This window comes from Magnolia sinica, chromosome 5 (genome assembly GCF_029962835.1).
Source record: "Magnolia sinica isolate HGM2019 chromosome 5, MsV1, whole genome shotgun sequence".
Taxonomy (NCBI): Eukaryota; Viridiplantae; Streptophyta; class Magnoliopsida; order Magnoliales; family Magnoliaceae; genus Magnolia; species Magnolia sinica.
This window is the reverse complement of record NC_080577.1, coordinates 14,167,824-14,193,187: the sequence shown is the minus strand read 5'-3', so window position 1 is coordinate 14,193,187 and position 25,364 is coordinate 14,167,824. Positions and strand designations below refer to the sequence as shown.

At 39.6% G+C, this 25,364-nt stretch overlaps 2 protein-coding genes and 2 non-coding genes across 6 annotated transcripts; 1 reads left to right on the top strand and 3 right to left on the bottom strand.

Moving 5' to 3' along the window:
• The first annotated feature begins 1,755 nt into the window (after window positions 1-1,755).
• On the top strand, window positions 1,756-10,942 carry LOC131245508 (uncharacterized). 3 transcript variants are annotated; one of them, XR_009170896.1, is made up of 10 exons: window positions 1,756-2,005; window positions 4,582-4,685; window positions 5,622-5,753; window positions 5,842-5,915; window positions 6,012-6,117; window positions 6,246-6,314; window positions 7,197-7,261; window positions 7,381-7,479; window positions 8,834-8,913; window positions 9,203-9,302. XR_009170896.1 is itself a non-coding variant. In XM_058245026.1 (10 exons), the coding sequence occupies exons 1-10, from the start codon at window positions 1,837-1,839 to the stop codon at window positions 10,770-10,772; spliced, it is 981 nt and encodes a 326-aa protein (XP_058101009.1). In that variant the 5' UTR covers window positions 1,758-1,836; the 3' UTR covers window positions 10,773-10,942. The 3 variants fall into 3 exon arrangements, 2 of the variants coding, with proteins under 2 accessions (XP_058101010.1, XP_058101009.1); XM_058245026.1 differs by lacking the exon at window positions 8,834-8,913 and adding an exon at window positions 10,710-10,942 and having other exon boundaries at window positions 1,758-2,005; XM_058245027.1 differs by lacking the exons at window positions 8,834-8,913; window positions 9,203-9,302 and adding an exon at window positions 8,006-8,820.
• A 1,356-nt stretch (window positions 10,943-12,298) lies between these two features.
• Window positions 12,299-14,756, bottom strand: LOC131246950 (protein GRIM REAPER-like). Its single transcript, XM_058247409.1, has 3 exons — window positions 14,686-14,756; window positions 14,148-14,281; window positions 12,299-13,062 (listed from the first exon to the last, which is right to left on the bottom strand). Exons 1-3 carry the CDS (start codon window positions 14,754-14,756, stop codon window positions 12,599-12,601), a joined length of 669 nt encoding a protein of 222 aa, XP_058103392.1. The 3' UTR covers window positions 12,299-12,598.
• Window positions 14,757-19,414: 4,658 nt separating this feature from the next.
• On the bottom strand, window positions 19,415-19,510 carry LOC131247742 (small nucleolar RNA snoR31/Z110/Z27). The gene has a single exon (XR_009172014.1). It is a non-coding gene; the product is annotated as a small nucleolar RNA snoR31/Z110/Z27 (small nucleolar RNA).
• A 72-nt stretch (window positions 19,511-19,582) lies between these two features.
• On the bottom strand, window positions 19,583-19,679 carry LOC131247744 (small nucleolar RNA R32/R81/Z41). The gene has a single exon (XR_009172015.1). It is a non-coding gene; the product is annotated as a small nucleolar RNA R32/R81/Z41 (small nucleolar RNA).
• Window positions 19,680-25,364: the final 5,685 nt, after the last annotated feature.

Below are 25,364 nucleotides of genomic sequence, written 5' to 3'. Positions count from 1 at the left end.
TGTTCATCTACGATAAAACCCACAATTTTGATGATCTGGATAGCTGTACAGCGCCATGTGAGAAGAGTACGAGTCGCCACCATTTTCTAAATGTTGCAGAACTTACATCGGAACGTAACTCTTGTTTAACCATAACAGAGTCGTCAGTCGATTGGAGGGCTATTGCAGGGGCGAGGTAATTGATACTCTGGCACAACCTGAAGCTCAATATACAGGCACCCTAAGATTGTACACGTGGCATATGTTACTCAAATTAAATCTGCTAAGTTGTGGAATAAAATTAAAAAAAATAAAAATAAAAATGTGCTTTGTTGTTTTGGTAGCCTTTCAAGCAAATGACCGGGGCAAGCCCAGGGAGCTCAACCCAGATTTTGACTGGGGTCCGTGGGCCCATCTTGGGCTGGACAAGCATGAACCTTTAACCCATATCATTCTAGGTTTCTATTCCTTTGTACATATGTGACCCACTTGGTCAATCGATCGATTAGAAACTCAAATGGGAGATAAGGATTTTATCGATTTTCTGGTTAGCTCAGACAGCTTTAGTTGGGCCTGGGCTTAGATCGGCTCGGGCGGACCTGGTGTAACTTGGCCAGTCCAAACCTGACCCCTTGCTACCTCTACAAGCAGAGCCTCCAAGGCAGCATACACGGCATGCACACGAGATCTAGGCCGTTCATCAGGTGGACCCTCTGGCATCTGCTGCGCCCCGACAAATCCGCCTGTCCAGTCATCAGGCAGGCCGCAGATGTACATCGAATATGGACCATCAATCCAATTAATTTTTTTATTGGTTTCCTTAAAAACAGATCAATACAATTGTTTGTATGAAAGGTGGCTGGCGTCTTTGAACCGTATAAAAGAATTTTGAATTACGACAAGTGGGGTCCATGGTTTGGTAATTCAGACCACCGGTCTGTTGTTTTCTACTGTAGATGGATGATTCCTCAGAAAATATCCTCCATTGGACAGCCCTAACCTTTGGATATGTGGCCTGTACATGTACGGTCAAGAGAGTAAGTAAACAACGATGTGCTGACTTGTCAGAATCGAAAACACGTGTAAAACCGGGAACGAAAGAATCAGGCTGCGTATGATCTTGTTCATCCGTGGCACATACCATGTGAGGCCCACTTGATGAACTACCTAACCTACCTGGATCACCGCACACGTGTCACTTCGCCAAGTGCAGCAGCTGCGCTGCGTATGAAGTTACTGCGCAAGATTCTGTGTGGGCCCACTACGATATTTGTGAGAAGCTCCGTCCATCCGTTTTTCTGAGTTCATTTTAGGACATGCGACAAAAAATGAGGAGGATCAAAAATTCAAGTGGGCCACACGAGAGGAAACAGTGGGGATTTAGTGACCACCGTTGAAACATTTATATGCCACAAAAGTTTTGTATCGGTTTAATTTCTGAGCTTTTTCACTTCATCTCAGTGAAAATGACCTTATAAACGGTTTGGATGGAATATAAACATCAAGGTGGATCCTGGGAAGGTTTCAACGGTAGGAATTCCTTTCCCCACTGTTTCATCTAGTATGGCACACTTGAGTTTTGGATCCTAATAATTTTCGGTCTAATGTCCTAAAACGAGCTCAAAAAACGGATGAACGAGTTGGATTTCTAACAAACATGACAGTGGGCCCCATCCAGAATCCTTGTGCAGGAACTTCCTGCGAAAGGCTTTCGCAGGAAATCCGCGTCCCCTGCGCAGCTAGTACTCAGATTCTACTCCCGCGAGTAGCTATCATATCTCTCACTCTTTGTGCAAATTACAAAGGGGAACTCTCATCTCCCTACCATCGCACACGTGCTTGACACGCATAGCAGCGATGGCCGCTGCAATCTTCATGGCCCCTGTGCCGGGACTTATGGCGAGAGCCGTACGGACGGTCTGGATTTCAGGGCCGCATCTCTTCAACAACAAAAACACCAACACCCTCTTATTTCACAGAACCAGTTTCCAGACCTATCCTCTCCCAACTCTCCAAATCCCTTCAGGTACTTAATTTCCTCCATTTCTCCTAGAAACCCTAACATAAACATGAGAAGGTAGGCCATTAAACCACCATGGATTATAACATAAGCCACCAGTAATCATAACATGCCACTACGCTTCGCAACTGATGTCCATGGCTGCCTACTATGTGGTGGAACTCGCCTTGGTATATGTGTAGGTAGCCCTTTCCACCTTATGGCGGGTTTCACTTTCGTCCAACTTCTCCTTTCACAGATCGTCCTTTCCACAGCTCTTATCATATTCATGGGTGTTACATTCCCATGCCCTTATCCAAGAATTAATTAAATTTATTTTTTCAATTTAAATTTCAAATAATTAATTTAAGTTTAAATTTCGAAATTTAAATTTAACTTTTGATTTCCCATCTGTATGAGTTGGTGCTGTGTATTTATTCTTCTATAGAATGAATATAAAGGGGAGTTGCATTCTGCCGTTATTGTATATACACACATGGGAGGACACCCTTTTCATTTTTTTAGTGGGCTTGATAGAGCTTGGACCCTATCATTTGGGATCAAAGTCAACAAACAAAGCCAAGTCTAATGAAGAAACATGGGAAGCACTTGGAGGAAGCATGGGATCAGATGATTACGAGGCTCGATCCAACAAACGTTGGAGTGCTTCACCTTGTGGCTTCCCCCCACCACCAACGGAGAGCATTCGGGGAATGGAAAAATAAAAAATAAAAATCCAGGATTGCGAATCCAAATAGGCAGAGTGATGGAATCATGGAAGGATTCAACTGCGTTTCGCTCGGATTAAATTTGCCCGCTTCAGTGGGCACGATCCATTGGAGTCATTTACAAATCCAAGAAAATCTTCCACTACCATCGAATAACAGAAAATGAGAAGTTTTTCCTTGTTTCGTTCCACATGGATGGACCTGTGTCAATGTGATTTCAATGGTAAAGCCATGTAAACCCTGGCACCTCATGGAGGGAAATGACAGAGGCCATGTTGATCTTTTTTGGGCCAATCGATTACGAGAATATTGACGGTATGTTGGACGAATTTGACCTTTACTCTATAAGAAGCAATGGGGCTGGCTCGTTGCTAGAAGCTTGCATGTTTGAGAAAGCCTTTACGACTGACACTTAATCATATATGCCAATGCCGACAAGTTTGGGATGATTCGTAACTGTAAGGTCAAATGTTGGGCTCGCACAGTCCTATTTCAAAAACTTGGTCCGGAACAGTCACGACTCCTATTGAAAAGATCACACCCGAAGAGATGATGATCAGACGTGCCTGGCATGCTAAGTGAAGAGGCTACGTGGGAACTATGGCATCATCTCCAATAATGTTTTCCTCTTTTCACACTATGAGACACACCTTTATCCGATAATTAATTTAAAATTAAAATTTTAAATAAATTAATTTCAATTGCAATTTCAATTTTCTATCTCTATGAGTTGGTAGAGATTTGTTATGTATTTATTTTTCTCTAGAATGAATAGAAAGGAGAGTTTCATTCTGCCATTAACGTGTGTATAGATATGAGAACGCCCTATTGTTAGCCCTGTGTATACACACGTTAATGGCAGAATGCAACTCTCATTTCTATTCATTTTAAAGAAGAATAAATACATAACAAATCTCTACTAACTCATAAAGATAGAAATTTTAAATTAATTATTGGATAAGGGCATGGGAATGTAACACGGAGCACTTTGAGGAATCTTAGGATCAGATGAATACCAGGCTCAGATTGATCCAACAAAGGTTGGAGTGCCTCACCGTGGCTTCCCCCCACTACCAATGGAGAGCACTTGAGGATCGGAAAAATCTAGCGTTGCAAATCCAAATTGGTAAGAGTGATGGAAGGATTCAACAACGTTTTGCTCTGTTCAATTTTGCCCACTTCAGTGGGCACAATCCATTGGAGTCATTTACAAATCCGAGCAATTTTTCCGCTACCATGTAAACCTTGACACCTCATGGAGGGAAATGACAGAGGTTATGTTAGTCTTTTTTGGGCCAATCGATAGTTGCAGCGAGGAACAGGGGTTGTCTAAGGCTATCAAGACGAATTTAAGCGCCTTGTTAACCTCATTGAAGGATGGTCAGTTCAAGCTCTATGAGTCATTCCTAAAATGCCAAGTAAAGACGTTACGTGAGAACTAACTATGGCATGATCTCCATCAATATTTTCCTCTTTTCACACCATGAGGACATGGCTTCTCTTGGGGGGGCTACCTGAGTGGATCCTATTTTACATGGGTCCCATTTTAGGATCCAGACTGTTAAATTGGCTCTGATGTCTCTGCTACCCATTGATTCAGATGACCGTTGACAGCCCTAGTGATACAATAGGGAGAATAGTTTTATAGTCATATGCAAGAAAGAAAACTAATTGGAAAGATGCAGGATCAGGCCCATTATTCACTTTATAGTAGTTAGATGTTATTTGTTTGTTAAGTCAAGATGTTCGCTCATTTTTTCTTATTTCTGATTCAGTCATCTCTCAACAAATTATTAGGAAGCTGAAAATTTAGACACAAATGCTTAAGATGCGGTCCCTGTACAATTGATGACATTACGTGCAATACATCTACAGGAATTTGTCATGCAGCACATGCTTTAAAGGGCGAGGGTGATGTTTTACTTAAAGGGGTCGTAAATAAAAGTGGGACTGCCTCCGTAAAGCATATCCTTGAAATGGTATTTGCATTAACCATGGGTAAATATTCCATACCTACTTTTCTGATCATGTTTGATTTGTATGCTTTTGAGCTGTGATTCTATCAATATATCAAAAATGGCATCAATTTATGAGGTCCATAGTTACTTTGAACTTGTGAAGTAAATCCTTTAATCAGATGGTATCATCAATCAGTTTTTAGTGGATTTAAGGACCTCACTCAGGTTCAATGGCCAAAGGTGAGTGTCTATGAAACGGACCAATTAAATGATTCAAGAATTGTTCCCAGCAATAAATAAGCTACTTTCAGTTTCTACACCCTTACCTAGGTGCCTAGGCAAGCTTCCAGACAGCTTTACTTCCTCTTCTTTGACAGACTCACTGAAGGCCAAGAGCTTCATATTTACTTGACCAACTTGAATCCACATAGGACTCATGTGAGTCAGTCCCAGCTGGCCAAGCCGATACAAAGTTCTTAATTTTGTGTTTTCTTTTGCCCCATCTAAATTGGGAACTTCTCAGCTTGTTGAGTTAGACTGGTCTATTATGCCATGGCGGGGCAGGATCTGCCATGTCCGAGATTGTGAGTTTTGATACAGTATGAGGATGTTACTCCATTTAAGTAGTGGAAAGGGTGCACTCTAGGATCTTCAGAAATGCATCTTCTCTTTGCTTATTGCTGTTGCTGAAAAGAGTCATGATATCTAGACTTTTGAAATCGAACTGCTACCTTCTCTGAAGTATTTGAAAGAAAGAAATACACACACACACACACATGTGAACTTTTACGATCCTTTAATTTGACTTCACATTAGGTCAATCTAATTTTCATTGTTGGGAATGCTCTGGTTGTTACTGTTTCATCATTTTGTCTAATGTAGTGGCTGGTGAGACACTTTCTCATTATACTGTTGTCTTATTCTGTTTGTCTTGACTCTCCATCTGTGTTCGAAAAGGCGGGACGGGCATCATCAAGAAGAGAAATCTTGCAAACGGATTTTCTTACACCACCCATATTGAAGGAGGCAATGTTGACCCTGGAAAAATTAGCAGATGTCAAAGCGGTAGCTCAGGGAGGATATCCAGAGGTCAAAGTACCAAATGCTGGTTCATATTGTTTTAGGCTGAACATTATGTCCATGCCAACAAGCTGACATTATCTGTTGAATTTTCTAGGCTGAACGGTGCTGCCTTTTGGTTGGGCATTCTGAAGCCATGGAAAGTATTCCAGATGCAGTTGCTGCACTGAGGTCTATTTTTCTGTATTTCGTTGCCAGCTTCAGTTGCATCCAGCATATTAATTTCTACACCCTTGTTTAAATTAACAAAACTGTTACTCTTTCCAGCATCACAGGAAACTTTGGGTTCGAACCTTGTTCTCATGGGGATTTCCTTGGCTCAATTCTTGGGACAGGGATTGCACGGGAGAAAGTTGGTGACATTATCTTGCAGGTATCATGTCCAATTGATTGCCCAAGTATATGCACATCTTGGATATTCATATTACTCTTTATATGTTGTGAGCTTCTTGGGAATTAACTCGTACTGACAAACTTCATTGTTGCCTACCTTGTATCTAGGGGGAAAAAGGAGCTCAAGTTATAGTTGTTCCCGAACTTGTCGACTTCCTTGTTGCCTCGCTGGAAAAGGTGAGTTTTTCTGAGCATAATGCTTTACTGGAAATGGTTCCATATACTTATGGAGCAGGTTCAAATATGCATGCAGATGGGGAAGGTTATTAGAAAACCGGTGGCTAAATTGACACACATACGCGCGCGCACACACATGAGAAGCTATTCCATTGAGAATCGTGGCTAAGTTGGGGTGTATGGCACATCGAATTGTGGGTCGCTAAAAGATGGGCGATGGCACATGTGGCAAAATGGCACGTGTGGTGCTTTAAGATGGATGTTGGCACATGCCCCACATGTGGTGGGGCACTTGAAGATGGACAATTGCAAATATGCGGTACTTAGAAGATGGGTATGGCACATGTGACTACTATGCGGGGCACTTAGAAGATGGGTATGACACATGTGACTACCATGTGGGGCACTTTATAAAAAGATGAGTCATTTCCTCTCATTTCCCTCAATTTCTTGGAAATGATATTTCTTTAGTTCGGGCAAGGAAACAAAAAAGGATAAGTTTTTCATGAAATGAGAGGGAAATGAAAATTACATTTTCAAGAAATTTATAAGAACAAACAATGGAAACGCCATTTCATGAAATTTCCTTAGTTTATGTCTAATGGCTAATGGATTCAAACAACCCCTCATGGGTTTTTTACTGGCTTTTTGAACTTTTACATTAAGACATGTAAATTACTCTGGTAACTTGATTTTCAACACATGAGTTTTAAAGGGCTATGTGCACTCTTATTAGTCTGAAACAATCAATAGTCAATCAGATATCATTAAGATTTTGAAACTAGAAAGATCCAATTTACCTTACTGAATTTGAGAAAATCCCCTTTTAAGTAACACCACTGGAGGCTGTGGTAGACGTGGTGATTTATTTTCATCTTGCAGGTTGGTAATGTTTCAGTATCCTGCTCAAAGATACCTCTGCTTGCTTTAGAGTATGAACCGCCAAGGTCAGTGATTATTTTCTTAGTAAACCCTGTTGTCCCTTTTCATGGTTGAGTCTTCCGTCCTTCTGATGAGTTTCATCTGGAATTAGCTAAACCTACAAAATGCTGCTCACTGTTTGTAGGACCAAGTCATTTAAAACAATAGAAGCATCATTACGGGTCGATGCCCTGGCTAGTGCAGGATTCAAAATTTCACGTTCGAAACTTGTTGATTTGATCAGGTGTGACCTTTTACCTTTCAATGGCATCAATTGCATGAATTTCAGTAGTGTGAGCTATTTCTTAATTTTCAGTGGTTGGATTTTATTTTATTTTTTACTCAATACATATCTTTGCTGTTGCTCATATGTTCTTGGGTTGACAGCTGTCATCTATGCTTCTTATCTAAATATTTCATATTCATTTCCAAAATATGAAACGATCCTCGTCTCCTGCAGCACCAATTCAATTGACAGCATGATTCCATGCTCTTGCACCGTTTTCAATCATCCTGAGCCCTATACCCTCCATCCTTGATTAAGGAACTCTAATTTCACTTGCTCAAGTAGTACCCTCACCTCACAATTGGAAACAAGGTACACTTGTGTGAGATCAGAGTCCTTTTCAGGTGATTCCAACAATATGGATGTCATATCTAAGACCATTCTATAATCATCAGATGGGCCACACCTGTATAACATGAATGAATAATGATGAGAAGTTGACTAATAGTTTGAATTATTTATACATGTATTTGCCTGATTTTAGATGCATGGAACATAGACAGTGAGGAATGCCTGATCAACCAGTGTGACCTTTATGGATAGAAGTTTCTAAGAAAGGAGAAAGGATAGAAGCATATTCCAACAATGCGAGATTGAACCTTACACCCCTTCTCTAGCTACACAAGTCTGCCATGATGTCAGCTTCAGTACGGACGTGAGAGTAATTGAAAGGTGCCCAGCCCACATTATCTCCTGAGGGATATCCATTGAAGGAAATCTGCACTTTATTGCAGAATACCATAGCTTCCTTCAATCACAAACACACCAAAAAGTTAAAAGCAAGTTCTCTAACCTTGTAACAGGGCTTGCAATCTCCACTTCATCAGATTCATTTTTACCAATGTGGCCAGACAATGCCCATTTCGCTACCCCAGATCGGTCATAGACTCATAGATGATACCTCCCAGCTTCTGCACCAGCTGGAGCCAGTTTCCTTCCATCGAAATTTTGAGAGACCAAGCAGTGTATTCCAATTAAGAGTGTGATGTGCTAATCTTCTCCTATATCTGCTGCTTCTGACCATCCTCATTTCAAGTCATCTCCCCAGCTACTGATGTACGAAAGGTCATCTATCCTAACTCCAATGAATAACTTGCAAGTCAGGGTCCATGAAGGTATATTTCTGGGACTATTCTGGTGAGCAGATCTTGATTGTACATCATCCATCATAACAGAATCTAGACTTGTGATTCTTGCAACAATTGAGGATAAATAATTGGGTTTTCAAGGAAGGTTTATTTCTGTAAAGCTGCATGATTGCCGAAAGTTAATCTCATGAGTTTGATTCTCCATTATGGCCACCACTGTGTAGGTGACTTGACCATAAACTCAGGTTGCTCCACTTATCAGGTGGGCATACATCTCCAGAAACAACAGATGGTCCAAGCCAAGGTGATTGAAATTCACATACATGCCTGCACAATAGCTGATCGGCCTAATTTTCATGATAGAACTTGTACATTGTGGGTCACACCTAATGAGTGGCTTAGATGTCCAAACATGCATGCCAGGTTGATGCATGTGCCCATGTGTAGAGGTGCATGTGGGGTCAGCATCAATTGTGAAATAGTAGACCAATCGTGCTGCTGCATTTGATGGCAACAGGGAAAATTTTATCCCTTCACCTGGTATGAACTAATTTGTCTCTCATAATCTTTAACAGTTAATTCTCTCTTTTCAGTAATGGGGATGTGCGAGTTAACTGGAGCCCTATAATGAAAAATGGAACCACGCTAAAGACTGGAGATGTTGTTTCAGTCAGCGGGAAAGGGAGGTTGAAGGTACAATATAAAGTTCATCTGACCCACTTCTTTTTTTCTGTTATTGTTTTCTTTTTCTTTATTCTTTTATAGCAATCAAAAAGATTAATATTTCACTTAGGTGAAAAGATGGAATTCAAATACCCCATGCCGGAGTGAGACTTTCCTTCCAATGCTAAAGCTTGAGCATCCACATTAGCTTCCCTCTTTACACAAGTAAATGAAATTGTAAACGAAATGTTTAATCTAGGAGAAAGAGACCTAATGGCATTAAAATTAAAACAAAGCCCCTATGGTTCAGCCCCGGATCTAACACACTGAATAACTTTGGCCGAATGCCCTTCCATAATAATTGAACCCTTTTTGCCATTGCCAAACAAGATCAAGGGCTCCTTTGAGTGCATGGCTTAGGCTTGGGATGGAGGACATGAAGGGATCGTGCCCGAGAAGTATGACGAGGTTGGGCCCTTGGAATTCCTTGTGATGCCTCCAACACCTGCTGCTTTCTGAGAGCTGTGGGACACCTAGATATTGGCACTTCCATCTGCTAGTTGACCCTGGATACTGTGAACGTCTGCCTGCATCTGAGACTTTAGAGTTGGCTGCTCATTCCAACAGGGAACCCTCCACCTTCTCCATTAGCACTTCCACTGTAGACTGCAACAAATTGAAGATCCTGCTGTTCCTCTCCTTTCATATCTCCCAAGAACTAGCAAAAGGCAGCAGACACTGTAGCACTTTCCCTCCTTTCTGACCAACTTTGACACCAATGGTTTTTTTAATTGTTGTCTTGTATGTGGAATTGTCGGGTCCCGATGCATTAGGATGCAAAGGTGTCCAGATGGACCCCATTCCATATTGGCGGGCCTATCATTTGGAGATCTAGACCGTTGATCTGATTGGACTAAATGTGGATGGCTGATGTCCTAGTGATATTCCTGATTGGAAGATCCTAACCCTTCAACAAGTGGTCATAGATGGTTAAGAAAAGGCACAACAGTGATCTGGAAACAGAGCTGAAGAGTTGGTTGCTAGTTTGATCCGGAAAAGTTTTGGGGCATCCCTATCCAGTAGGGAACCATCAGATTGGTATTTCTGGATCACTTAAGCATTTGTCTCATCTCTGCACAATGGGTGCATCAGGACAACACAAAACCCTGCTTATACTCCTTACATGACATATGTCCCTTTATGGTAGTGGCATAAAGCATCTCCAAATTCGGAGGCTGCCCTGTTCTTAGTACATGGAGCACTTTCTCTCGGCATTAGAGGCTGCATATAAATTGGTTTATGTATAATCTACAGCAATTAAGAAATTATTATTACAGGCACTTTCTGGGTTGTGGGAATGCCCTTCTTTTCAGAGAGTGCAGTGCTTCTTCTTCTTCTTCTTTTCAGACACTAGTACTTGGGTGTTCTTTGATGCAGATTGGGGAGATAAACAAAACAAGGAAAGGAAAGTATGCGGTTGAGCTCATTCAATACTTGTGAGCTTCCATGTGGATAATTTTCAGGAGTTACCGTCATCGAGCGGTGATGCTGAGTCGATGTCTTTTATTTTTCTTTTGATATTGGGATTTTGTTCAACAGAATGCAATATATCTTACTTAAGGAATTTGTATGGGAAGTTGAAGAGAAATTATAATGGTCAGTCTTGTGAAGTTTTGATGCTCATCTTATAAGCTTATGGAAAGTGTTTATCATATACCACGAAGCAAGCGGCAACAAGAATTCTGCTGAGCCCACAAGCACCTCTAGCTGTGGGTGGGCCACTTGTGCCAAGCTGGCATGCATGTAGCACATCTAAGCTATGCATTTGGGTGGCCCCATTGTGCTTGAGCTGGCCCAAAAATAGGACCTTGCCTCACGATAGGTGGTGCAGGCATGTATTTTCAAAGTGGTAATGCACATTGTGCCACCAAAAGGCTCAGTGAAAATCAATGAAATTATAAAAATGCTTATTTTGAAATATCTCCAAACAAGACCCGTTCTTAACCATTTGCTTCGGACTCTTAGCTCAATATCGATCATTTTTTAACCGTTCATTTGGGGGAACGTCCATAACCACCCATCTATTGTACGCCCACTGGTGAACGGTCCCCATTAATGCTGGAAAACTCTCTTGAAATGTTTATACCATTTGATCACAAAGATGCCACTTCCAGTAAAACATCATCTTTTAATCCATGCCCACCACCTATTTCACATGCATGCCACATGCTGGCCAACCCATGTGCTGACGTAGCACTTAGCGATATTTTCTTCTGTAGACAGGCAGATCCTTTCAATTCAAGTTAACACTTTGATTCTCGTCTCAAGATTGCTACCGGCACATTGCTAGGGCTGTGAATGGGATGGGCCTATCGTTGGCTTTCACCTGGATTTTGAGCTGATTGCGCTATTCCTAGTTTGCATTTTTATTAGGCCAGTATCGGCTAATTCACAGCCCTAGCTGGTCTGTCAGGCCTCCATATCTGACCATTTGAGTTGATCAATCAGGCCCAAAGGTGGCGCAGTTTTTGAAATAATGTTTAGCTGTTAACTGGGCCCCATTTGAAAGTCATAGGCTTGGACGCAACCCTGCTTTTCACTTAGCAAGCCTTTCACTTCAAAATATGTCTAATAATGATATTAAAAAAGAAGAAGAAACGAAACAAAAGAAGAGTTTATTTATTATTATTTTTTTTAATAATTCATGTAGCTGATCACTGTACATTCATGTGGTCCATGTCACTAGCACGTATTTTGAATCGAACAAGATGTATTAGAGTGTAAGAAATCTAATCCAAGGCAAAAGGAAAAATCATATATTGATCCATCTATAATACAGTAGCTTACTTGCAAGCGATAATGCATGGATTATGTCGAGCATTGCTTTTGCACTGGTAGCAATCAACATATAAGGCCTATTTTTTAAAGATGATTGCAAATTAGAGCTGTATAAGAAGCGCTTTACAAAACCCACATCTACCGTGTAAAAGATATTACTTATTACTAAAAACACAACCTTGTAAGAAAATCTCCAACAGGAAATGATGTCCACCTCCATGCTTTATACTATCTAAGACATTGTCTGAGGAAGAAGAAGAAGAAAGAAAGAAAGCACCAAAAGTACCATGGCCCATGTCTTTTCTTTTATTGATGAAAGAACTCGCTTGCAATTCTTGCATACCCATGTGAAGATTGGATGGCACATATCACATGTGGTCTACATCCCAAGCTATGTATTGTACCTGTATCTCCCCATCTCTAGTCTACTACAAATTATTCTCTCTAGACCGTCCACTGTAATTAAACTCCATCTAAATTCATAAAAATCACGCATACCCACATGTTCCATACTCGCATTTGACACCGGTCTTACACTTCGTCTCGCACTTGCCGCAGTGGTCGACGTTGTAGGCGATGTCAGTGCACTTCCCACTGCAGCATAGCTGCCCAAACCCGCACTTACGTTCACACACACCACAGTTATTGCGGTCACCTAGCACATTCCTGCAATGCTTTTTGCAGCATTGGAGGAGGCCTGTGCCATTGTTTACTGACACACCTGAGCAAATGTTGTTTGAGACGGCATCGCAGCTGGCTCCCATCTTGATCTTTTGCGCGAGTAACCGACTGCCGGACCGGATGTTCAGGCCAAGGAAGTGGTCGTCCATAACGTATTCTTCATTGTCCTCAACGTCGAATGCGACGTGCATGTGGACCATGAGTGCCAAGGGTATGATGATAGAGAGAATGGCAGTGAGTCTGAAAGCTGGGAAAGTGGCAGCCATTCTCTCTGTAGGAGATGGACAGTGGGGAGAGAAGATTTGAAGAGTGGGTATTTGAAGAGGTGGATTTTGATAAAATATTCCAAGATTTTAACAGGTTCTGAAGAGTTCTAATAAAAGTCCTCAAAACCCATAAATTACATACTTGGTCTACACCAATTAACTATTTGACAACTTCCTGTAAGTTATTAGTTATTGGGGAATGGTCACATGCCAATGGCATGGTAATTACCATATGTACAAGCTGTGTGGGCGCACCGTGATGTTTGAGTGCCATCCAACCTGTCCATTAGATGTGATCCCCAATGTTAGGTGTAGATCCATGAATCCAACCTGATGCATAAATCAGGTGGGCCATACCAAAGGGAACAATGGTGGAATCCGGGATTCACCTGGTTGTGTATGTGCCATGCAACCCAGTGCTCCCCACTAGGAAAAAGGGATGCAATGAAACTCAAGCAATTCCAAAATTTATGTGGGCCACCACAAAAATATATAGGCTGTAGTCACGATTGCACGTTTCTCCTTGTGATGTGTCCCACCTGAATTCTTGAGAGGGATTGTGCAGAGGCAGCTTGGCTGGTAACCTAAACAACAGCCAGCTGTTGGTGTCAAAGCTACGTGGGCTCACCATGATGTATGTGTTCTATCCACGCCATCCATTTTGCCAGCTCATTTTAGGTCATGCTCCAAAATTGAAGCATTTTCAAAGCTTAAGCGGACCACATTACAGAAAACAGTGGGGGACCACTTTTGAAACCTGCCCAGGTTTCACGTTGATGTATATTTGTCATCACCAGTTCATAAGGTTACAGAGATCTGGACGAAGGGAAAACACAAATATCAGCTGGATCCAAAACTTCAGTGGCCCCAGGAAGTTTTCAACGGTTACGTGTTCAATCCCAATATTTCATGTGGTGTGGCCACTTGAGCTTTGTACATGCCTCATTTTTTGGGGTCATGCCTAAAATGAGTTGGAAAAATGGACGGACGGTGTGGATAACACACATACATCATGGTAAGGCTCATAAAGCTTTGACACCAGCCAGCTGTCCCGCCTATGAGGGCATATGATCGTTTAATTTAGTATAACGAGTAGTCATTGATTTGCAGATCGAGACGGCCTGATCAATCGTTCTGTACTGCTCTTCATTGACGGGATATAAATTCCGGGTTGGACTTGGGAGGATCTTATCCATCCTATCAATATCCAGTAGAATGGACAGCCTGGATCATTAATTCATAACAGAAATGTTCAATCATCAAATCTCAAACATTTATTCACTAGAGCCCATCTCGGATTGGCCTTGGTTTTGAAGCCTCGTTTTTTATTAGAGTCAAAAGGCCACCCTAACCATCCTAGTCGTAGTCGAATGGTGAGATGGATAGGAGCATCTGATCGGTGTGATTTTTGCACGGTGGCCCATCAACAGTAAGCATGACCAACTGCATTCTTCAGATCAATTGATTGCACTGTCCACATCTCCAAATGCAATGGTCTCACATCTTTGATTTCCCTGTGATTAGAATATGATTTCTATGATTATTATTTTTTTTAAAACTTTGTTTTCTCGTCCCTATTTGTCTAGTCCATGTAATTAGGTAAATGATCCAGTACAATGGACGCTCACCGTGTGATCGTGCACAGCACATTGACATGTGGATAATCCAAAACATCGATCTGGACCTCTGGTTTGTGCATCTCACTCTTCATGGGACACCATGCCTGAAATTCACCAATCAAACAATCACTGTCCGCTCATTATCCTTTTCTCAGAGCCATTCAGTTTACAAATCAGTGATTGGATGGCTAGGATTATAATAAATTTTCACTTTGTAGGAGGAGAATATAAGTGGGGTCCACTAGATAAGCCGTTCAGATCACTCTTCGCATTGCATGTTAATGGTGGATATGGGGCGGACCACCGAGTTATTGGTGTTGTGGCTGCTAAAGCCCTTTTAATTTCTCCAGATAGTATTGCTTCGCAGTGACGCCGCCGGTAAATGTGACGATCTTCTTTTCCGGCGGTAAACGCGTGCGAGTTGTCCCCTGTGCGTGGTTCTTGGCCGAATTTATCGCTCACACGTGGAAAGTCATCGTCTACACTTCCACGCATTAAAGAAATCAGGACCGCACAAATCTAAATGGGTTGGCGGAGTTGACTCTTATGATCATTAAATTCCCCTCCTCTCACCGAATGATTCCATATTCATTCCTCTAAGTTTTTACTTAAAAATACCCCTATCTTTACATGCATTTACAAAGGCATATGGGTGAGAGAGAGAGAGAGAGAGAGAGAGATCCAAGTCATGAGATTGCCTCTCCACGGCTTCCATGTTCCCCCTAGTTGGTATCATGAATGTGGGTTTGTCAGAATTGAAATTATAACTTCAATTCAAACCAAACAATAATTAATGACCCACCCAGTGTTGGGGTTTTTGTTATCTGATGATAAGCTGCACATTTAACTTCCGTATGATAGAACTTTTTTATACAGATAAGATAAAATGGAAAAAGAAATTCTTACATGAAGTTGCCAAAAATAGTTGTGGAGCACATTTATGATTGATGAAATGAATCCAACACACAAGCTTAGATTCAAATTATAGTTAAAAACTACCAACTACTTGGTTACCGTCATGAATTACACTATGAAATGTAAGTAATATATTGAAAAGTAAATATTACACTAAGAAATGTAACTTACTTTACAAGAATAATAAAGGATTACACTATGAAATGTAATTTAACTGGTAAGTTAAAAGGATAATTGAAAGATAGATTTGATTTGTTTAAGTCAGTATGAAATGAATTTTCTTCTTACATTCTACTTCTATTTATAACTTTGATCCGATCATCTGAATCCTTCCCACGTTCCAACAATTACCATAATTGTTCTCTACTACTTGAACTTAGTTGTTTCTCCTCTTGCCACCTATTCAGTAACTGTTTTTGCACAATTACATCTTCATCGATCGCTTAAGCAATACATGATACTGTCTGATACGTCCCAACTACAATTATCGAGAAATATTTTCTGTACATCTTTGCAAATATTCAATTAATGCACCATGCATATCTATATAGATCATATGTAACTTCTCCTGATTGGTTATCACGGGGAATGACGATAATAGGGATGAGCAGGGTCAACCACCGATGGGTTATTGCACCCGACCCAATATTAAAAGGCTCACAGAAGTTGGACCTGTTGTGATATGTTTGAATTCAAGTATCGCCCCAGTAGGGAAATAGGTCGTGTATGGACGCTCTCCCAAGTTGGCTTTGTTGTATAAATGGACATGAGGCCCTGTTGATCCTAACTGCTCGTTGTGGAGATCCCAATCATCTCCACATCAGCTTGCTATTCAACCAATTCAACCTGGACGTGAGACAAATCCTACCCATGGATGAATAGGTTCGGTCAGGATCCTCTTGATCTAGACTGTCCCAGATCTAACTCATTTGGACTTGGCTCTACCTAGACCGAACCCATATGCTTATGAGTTGGCATTGGGCTGAAATTTAATACTGATTGTCAAACCAGCCAGGTCGACAACTTCCCTTAAGCTGTCCTAAACCACCCCATTTGCACATTTTCAACTTTCATGGGTTGGACATTCATACTCTCTTCATGACTGTACCATTTCCCATTCAATTGTTGTCAGAATTTTCTTTCTACTGTACATTTTTAGATCATCAGCTGGATGGTTAAGATCATCTCATGAGGTCCACCCAATGAACAGTCTAGATCATGGACCTTGTACCACACAAGATGGTAGGTGCCACTGCTGTAAAAGGTGCATACTTCCAAAAAAAAAAGGTAATGTCCAACATATAATTCAAAAGAAATGCTTTAATTGGAGTAGTTTTGTGTCTCAAGTATGAAATACATATTATGTAGATTTATTCCCATATAATATGCATATCTATGATGTAATTTTCCTTTGTTTAGTTTAAAAATCCCTGTCAACTTCTATAACTTTTTAAACCTTTCATTTTTTAAGCTGCATTAATTCCTCGTAGTCTCCAACTCCCCACTAAAAAACACCCTCAAAATAACAATAGCCAGTAGACACTCCATTTAAAAGCTGCATTGTTTTTAGTTGAGTTACACATGAAACCTTTCGAAATCTCCAACTCTCTCTACTAAAAAATCTTAAAATTATCAATGGTTAGCTGGAGTTTGGATCTCTATTTTTTCAAGTAAAATTGTATTGTGCTTGAATGTATCTCTCTTTGATTTCTTCGCATTTCTTTCTATACTGAATGGCACTCAAACTTTTATTGTATCATGCTTTTGCCATAGGCCAAATCATTAACTATGCTCACAACTTCCAAATGCAACCTTTCTTTCTCTCTCTCTTTTTTTCAGATATCGACCATTATACTTGTGGACCATCAATGAGATACTAGTCCAGATCAATGGACATGTGCACTGAGTAAACAATATAGCAGACCCAAAAATAAATAAATAAAAATAGCAGGGATTATCTGGATGGAGGAGGGGGTGATTAGGTCTACGTAGAGAAGTAGAGGAACACCTGTAATTAGTTGTACTTGGGCTTGCTCTCTTTAGATTGGGTATTGGTTAGGCGCTTGTTTGGAGTGTCGTATCTCCCTAAGTTAAGATGACTACCAGACTTTAAAAATTCATTTTACTTAGATAAATCATTATTATTGTCCAAAGAAGATTGAATATAACATTTTTTTAAGACTTACAAGGTTAGCAATAGGGTTAAGATGCATAAAACTAATTAGAAGTGGCAATGAGCTGGGTAAGCCCAAAGGGTACTCAAACCTAATCCAATATGGGCTTGGTAAGGGTGTAACTAAGTGAAGGTGGGTGCGGGTTTGGATATTAATTTAAATCTGATTAATAATTGGGCTAAATGTGGCTATATCTTTGCCCATGCCCGAACTAGCCCAAACCCAATTATATAAAAAAGGGTGATTTTGTGGTGTTGTAGGATATGCTTTATGGCCCACTGTGGTACGTACACCATGTACAACATCCATCTCATCAACAGGTTACCTTATTATGAAAGTGGACCCTCAAAATTCAGGTTGATCTAACCATCATGTGGGATACTAATTAAATTTCGAAGTGTTATTGTCCATCATTTTCTATGGTGTAGCACACTTGATGATTGAGTTGTACTAATTTTAGGGCATCTCATTAGGGTTGGGATGGCATGTAGCGCAAAGATAACCTCAAAACATAGAGTAACTAAAAAAGGAAATTTAAAAGTTTGTTATTGTAAAGCTGATCTAATTTATTAGAATTAGAATTACTACAAAAAAAAAATATTATTATTATTATTATAGACTAGTGGAACGCTGATCTAATTTCATGTTTTGAAATAAGTGAAGGCTAAGGGGATTTGTTCGCATTGGTGGATCCAAGAGGCGATTTGTGGCACATATTCATTTGTGCGTGTGTGGAAGAAGCGGGCCCATTCATTGAGTGGTACTCACTAGGAATGTGCTCTGGTAGATGAATCAAGCTGGTTGATTCATTGGCAGGGCCAGATGTGTATGAGAAAAATGGACGACTTGATTCAACAAATGGACGAGAGGATCTGTACAGCCAATGTACCAAAACTATCCTAGATTTGAAAATCTTAGCTTGTAGAATATTTAGGCTTTTCTTCCAATATTACACTTAGATTTTCAACTTGTACAGGTTGAGCCCATGGTTCAGTGATCGACGATGTTGATATGGTAGCCTCACCCTAGATGGTCCATCATGCTCCAAAAAATTCCAAATTCCCCCCTTAAACCCTGCCTTGGCCTTGATTGTAATAGGGCTGAAAAGGATATTGCCAGGGCAAACTGCATAAAGAAAAGGGTTAAATGAAGAAAGGTTTGAAATAGTCCAACTTACAATAGCTTGAACAATTGTATTTAATGTCGGTGGCCCATTTGATGATTGGACTGCGCAGGCTGGGCTATTCATCGTAGGCCTGAAGCCCAGCCCAGACGCGAAGCCCGGATTTCAAGCCCGAGACTGGCCACGTTTAGGGGACCAGGCCATGGGCCAACAGGTTTGGGGTGGATGGTTGGGCAGGGCTGGACAGCACCTAAATTTCAAAATGGCCTAGGCATAAGCTGACATCAGCAATGGACCTGGACCCTTTTACAACCCAGCCTGCGTATATGCGGATGCCTTTAACCAATAAAAATCTTGCATGTCAATTGATCAAACACTTGATATACAGTTTACAAAATGAATGGATGGATGGCTTAGCCAAATTGATGGCCCCAAAAATCAATGGATCCAAAATCACGCCAACCCCGATGGATCCCTTGAAACTCAAACCGGTTAGGGTCCAAGAGGCTCGAAATCACAGAAGCCCTCCATCATCAGAAGTGAGATTTTATTTCTCATCCACAGTTACACAACTGTGTAGGAAGGTGTCCTAAGATATTTCTCTTTTTCATCCCCTGATGGACGGGCGTTCATCCCGACCTCCTCAAAAATGGGATTTGAAAACCATATTCTTTGTTGAGAGAGAGAGAGAGAGAGAGGGTTCAGAAAGAACGTAGCGAAAAAAGGATATTCGGATCACATGAAGCAACCGATCATCACAGCTGAAATCCTTTCTTTCATCATCACCCAAAAACTAAACTCGAAATCACAAAGTTACAAAGAAGCAAGTAAAAGAATCATCCGCACTCAGCGCATGTTAACCTAAACCCCTGCAGTGACCTAAAATCCCTCTAAGAGGTTGCTTTCGTTGTTTATTTATAGACTTCAACCCAAACCCTAGAAATGGGAGCAACCACAGCCGCTGGATCCCATCTACGTTTAATTCATCGAAATTGCGGTGGTCATAGTTCACCACACGTTTTAAAATCATGTCGTGCTATCTACCGCACGCGTGGCATACGTGCACGTCAATCTAGACCTTCCAAACCACAGGGACCAATGTAAATGGTGAACTCCTCGAAATTCCTGGCCATCGAACTGGAAACTACCAAATGGATGGCTGATGAGTAAAATGTCGTAGGCTATACTCCATCAGATCTGGTCCGTCCATACAGGTTATCAATGAGCTAGGCCATACTATTTGATCAATTATTCCATCCGACGGGGCCCACCTATCTATATACATTATCAATGGGCTGTGCCGGACCGCCAAGCCCAAACCGGCCCAAAACCCATAGCTAACTTAAAAAGAAAGAAACCTTTTGGCAGTATGATGGATGGTGCGCAGTCAGTTAGAAATTGCATATGTGGCACACATATGATTCTAACTAAACAGTCCAAAATTATGGGAACCAGTTTAGATGCATCGTGAACCAAAAATCTATTTTTATTTGGTCATCTAAATATTAGAATTATTGACATTTATTAGACGGTCAAGACTGAGAAACATCTAACGGTCTTGTTTGAAAAAACATCTCTCCAGGAACAGGAACAGGAAGAAAGAAATTTTCACCTAATCTGATTTTTTAATTGGAACTTAGCGGCAGTGGAATTCACAATTTAATCCATTTAATTTTATTTAATGTATGCCACATATAATTTGAACTCAAGCTCATCAAGCTTTGTTTGCAGATACAAAGATTATGATTCCTGACTAATAAAAGATAACTAGCAGACTTGTACATTAACTCTCCTTCTTCACATGTATCAGCTTTCATTCAATGCTTTTGTTTTTGTTTTTGTTTTTGTTTTTTTTAATGATTGGGCTTTGAAACTAAACTAAGTTTTTCAAAACTAAAAGCGAAAGTGGCAGCGCATGATACATTAAATAAGAGAGTCACATTCTTTAATATGGTTCATATACTAAGTACCTTTTCAAGAAAAACTAGTTTTCAGTTTTTCTTTTTAAAAAAAATTGAAAATAAATATTTTTGGCTCATTATTTAAAGAAATCTTTATACGTGCATCGTTTGAAAAATATTTCAATCACAACTTTACTTTGTATGTGCATGATTTGAAAAATATTTCAATCACAACTTTACTTTGTTAATAGTTATAAACCGTTATAAAATGAAACTATTAGTACAAATAATGACGATTGTGCATCAACATTAACATATTCCCTTCTAAGTATTGCGACACTAACAATCCAGCGGTAAGAAAGAATCATACTTAATTATAGATAATGCTTTTGCGAAAGTTTATTCCCTCTATCTTTTGTCCATACAAATTTATGTGTACATATATGAAAAATAGGAGAAAGCACAATCATCGATTAATAATATATTGTATGATTTATAATGAAATAAAAGTATCTCATAAGGTTAATTTTCTCTACCCGCTTCATGTGAGACTGTGTTATTCCTTTTATCAAGGGATCTACAATCATAAGCTTTATGCTTTTATATTCAATAGAGACTTTGATTATTTATATTCTTTTTCATAGTATATTACTTGATCTCTATATGCTTTACACGGTGCTTAACGCTTTTATAAAGAAGATTGATACGGTGTTGTTACAATGAATTCTCGACAATTTGTTAATAGCATCGATAATTCTATGTTCTAACATAAAGTTTTATAGCCACGATATATGAGTCATGGAAAGCGTGCCATAAACTAAACCTCCATGGTGGAAACAATAGACATCAGTTGTTTTACGCTCTTTTATGAAGCCCCTTCATCAGTTAACATAAATATATAACTAAATTTGTCAACTTCCTGCTATCTTGACGTCAGGCACAATCCATAATTGAATATCTGATCATCTCTAGTTGATCGATTATTTTATATATAAGTTTGTAATGTTTTATTCCTTATAAGTATCATATCACATTTTTTACACCTTTTCAATGATCCATATCGGAATTACTTTAGTATCTTCTCAACATTTAACTATAAAGCTAATATTATGGCATATACATGTCTACATACTCAGACTATTAGCTGCAAAAGTAATCTATTTCATTCCTTTATGTTGTAGGTTATTTTCAGAATATTGCAACAAGCTAAATTTATCACTTATCATGATTAGTACATCAATAGATGAGCAACTTTGCATGTCGTGTCTATCCAGAACTCTTTAAATATAGGTTTTTTGAGATACCCTTATCATGCCTTAAGATACATTGAATAATATCTCGATGCCAATCACAAAAGTTATCTCATATATATCTTTTATTTCAAAGTTCTTAATGAGAAACTATTTAGTCTCATATATTAATCCCAAGTCATTACTAGCAAATAGAACATCATCTGTATATAAGACTAGAAATATAAATTTATTCATATTGATCTTCAAGTATATACATTAATTAAAAATAAATTTTTTAATTCGAATGAGATACCATTAAAGTTATGATATTATTACCAAAAAGTTTGTTTAAATTCATATATAGATTTATTAAGTTTACACACTAATTGTTCTTGGCCATCTCTTGAAAAACTTTTGAATTGTTCCATATAGAGTCTTTTAGATTCTCATTCAAGAACTTTATTTTACACCTATATGATATTGTTTAAGATCGAAATAAGTCACTAATGCCTTGAATATTCTAAATGAATCTTTTTTAAGAACATAAGAGAATGTCTCTTTATAATCTAAATATTTGTTATATCATTTTACCACTAATCTAGTTTTAAATAGTTCAATGTTACTCTTGGAATCACGTTTGGTCTTATAGACCCATTTATAGCCAATAACTTTATAATCTTTGGATAATTGGATGAGATCACAAATGTCATTCTAATTTATGAACTACAACTGATCTTTTATGATATCAATACACATAGAAAAATTTTGGCACTCCATAGCTCATGAAAAATTGAGAGGATCATTATAATTAATGCCAGTTTCATATTCTCACACACACACACACACACACACACATAATATAATAATTTGGAATAACATCCATTTACTCTTTTATATCTTTTGAAATTTTTCAATGGTGATGTCTCCTTATTGTACAAAGCAATGTTATTTAGGTGTTTAGAACTAGTTCTTAATGTTATACTTGATCATTCTAGTTAATGGGACATAAAATATCCTAATTATTTAAATTTATAAGTAGAGATATTAGTATTCACATTTTCTTTAAAAATTTTTGATGTGGTTATATATTTCACTAATCTACTTATCTTCAAAAAAATTAGTATTATTAATCTCAATAACTCTCGCACTATAGCTAGGTCATAAAACCTATACTATTTTGATATTTATGGATATCCAATAAAATATCCACTTCAAATATGATTCTTTTAACATCATCTTCTACACCAAGAAAATGAGACATGTCTCGTATTTAATATCATTGGTGTAAAAAAGTTTGGTCATCTTGCTACAACCTATAAATATAGTTCTTCATACGAAATTTGTAAAATCTATAGTCACAACATTCATAAGTGTAGAAAGAAGAAGAAAGCAAGAGGAAAAGCTTACATGACCGTGATTGTTGATTTGTTTGAAACCCCTCATTCTAACAATGGGCCTCTTACTATAGAGATAGTTCAAGCCTTATCTGTTGCTGGTCTATCAGGTACATCCCTTTAGTTTTTTTGATATATTGATTTCGGTGCATCCAACCATATGACAGGTACTATTGTTGTATTTTAAATTATTTTAAAATAATTTGGTGTTTCAAAATATCCATTGGGACGGGCTATGGCTGTGGCCATAGGTGTCCTATGGATGTGTATTTTCATTTAAATCTGAAAGGTTGCATCCTTTCATATTTTGTTTTAAAAATTTGTGTCCTTTTAAGCCTAAGGGTCGCACCACTTGGTTTTAAACCCAATAGTCACAACCCCTTGTGAAATGGTGTCTTTACACCCTTAAGAATGTTTTCACAAAGTTTATAAATAGACTTCTACATTTAAGTTTTGAAATGGATTAGAAAATTGATTTTCTCTTTAAAAATTTTGTTTAAGTATTTTGTAGTTCGGGTTAAGACTACAAGTTGTTCGAGCCCATATACAGTGAATGCACCGCTGGGACTGGGTCATTGTTGAGGATCGAATATTGCATATCAGACCCCAGTTATTGCCAGGATTTACAAACATAGTACTGTTTATCGGCCTGATTTAATCATGTTTGTGATGCAGGGCGTATTCATGAGCCTAGACTGGAAAAGGGTACTAAAAGCATGGATTTAACAGTCTGAAGTCACCAAGGCAAGCGACGGACCCTAGGAGATCAAGATCGACAGATTTGCACGCCAGAGATCCAAGAAAATCGAGAAATTGAAGCTCAAGTGGCCTGAAAAGTGTCCAGAATGCAAGATCATAGGGTTCCCACCATCTAATCAGTTCGAAACTCCATACGTGGCCTGAGGACCATAAATGAACCGTACACATCAAATTTCAGCCATTGGATCCCTCTGGAAGTGACCCAACGGACAGATCAGCTCATAAATCAGTGATTTGGGGCCCACCTGCTATCTGGATAGGTTTCAAAATTGGTGTCAACGCATTAAATGAGATGAGAATACAGATGGTCGGAGCGGATTTCTCACATGCATCAAGCTGGGACCCACTGTGCGTACGTGGGAGTGCACATGGGCTGTGCACTCGCAGTGCACCGAGCAAAGCAAACAGTCCAACTTGCGTTTGACCGCAAGTCCCACCCACAACGCAACAGAGCCCGCCTCTGTTTACAACAGACGGACGAACTGTCCGTCCGCCATCTAAGTATGGGCCACCAGCAAGATGATCGGGACCATCCATTTATTTCGGAGGGTCAAACCGACCGTACATATAAGGTTTTGCCTGATCTATGCTCGCATACACAGGAGAATACTGCCCAAACATGGGACGGACGGTTGAATGAAAGCATCCATGGACCACACCGATTTTGATCCAAAAACAGTAATTCCCGCCTGGTTTTTCGAGCAGAATGCAGTGGACGGCATAGATTTCTCAAAATAAAAGTGATGTGGGCCCCACCATTAGTACAGCGTAAGAGCGTTACGCACCCTGTTTCGCAGCCGGACGCTGTCCAGCTTTTGCGGCAGGTTATGCGCTCTTGGGGGCGATCAGACGGCTGATCTGAACCGTTCATCATGTAGGACTGCCAAAAAAATTCCAGAGGACATTCTCCTTTTAGAAAGAAAGCAAGGAAAGTGGGAGTAGAGGGCGCTGTTTTCTTGACTGCGTAGCAAGATTTACGCAGGGGAGGGTTTTTTGCTGCGCAAGGAGTGCGGCTGACTGTATTTTGCGCACAGAGTTCCTTCTCCGACTGGACCTCTCCACGCTCCAAGCCACCGGCCTTGGGTCTTCTATAAAGGAGAGAGGAGAAGAAAGAGAAAAGGGGAGATTGAGAGGAGATCAAGGGGCAGCCGTGAAGCACACAGGAGGAGTCAGCCGTGAGAGAAAGGAGA

Excerpts from the sequence above, each read along its gene's own strand:
- LOC131245508 (XM_058245026.1), top strand. The coding sequence starts at position 1,837 with ATGGCCGCTGCAATCTTCATGGCCCCTGTGCCGGGACTTATGGCGAGA. Across the intron at positions 4,686-5,621 it reads TAAAGCATATCCTTGAAATG|GCGGGACGGGCATCATCAAG; the intron begins GTATTTGCATTA and ends GTGTTCGAAAAG. Across the intron at positions 5,754-5,841 it reads CTCAGGGAGGATATCCAGAG|GCTGAACGGTGCTGCCTTTT; the intron begins GTCAAAGTACCA and ends TGAATTTTCTAG.
- LOC131246950 (XM_058247409.1), bottom strand. The coding sequence starts at position 14,756 with ATGCACAAACCAGAGGTCCAGATCGATGTTTTGGATTATCCACATGTC. Across the intron at positions 14,282-14,685 it reads GTGCTGTGCACGATCACACG|GCTGTCCATTCTACTGGATA; the intron begins GTGAGCGTCCAT and ends TTAATGATCCAG. Across the intron at positions 13,063-14,147 it reads CTGCAAATCAATGACTACTC|AGAGAATGGCTGCCACTTTC; the intron begins GTTATACTAAAT and ends CATCTCCTACAG.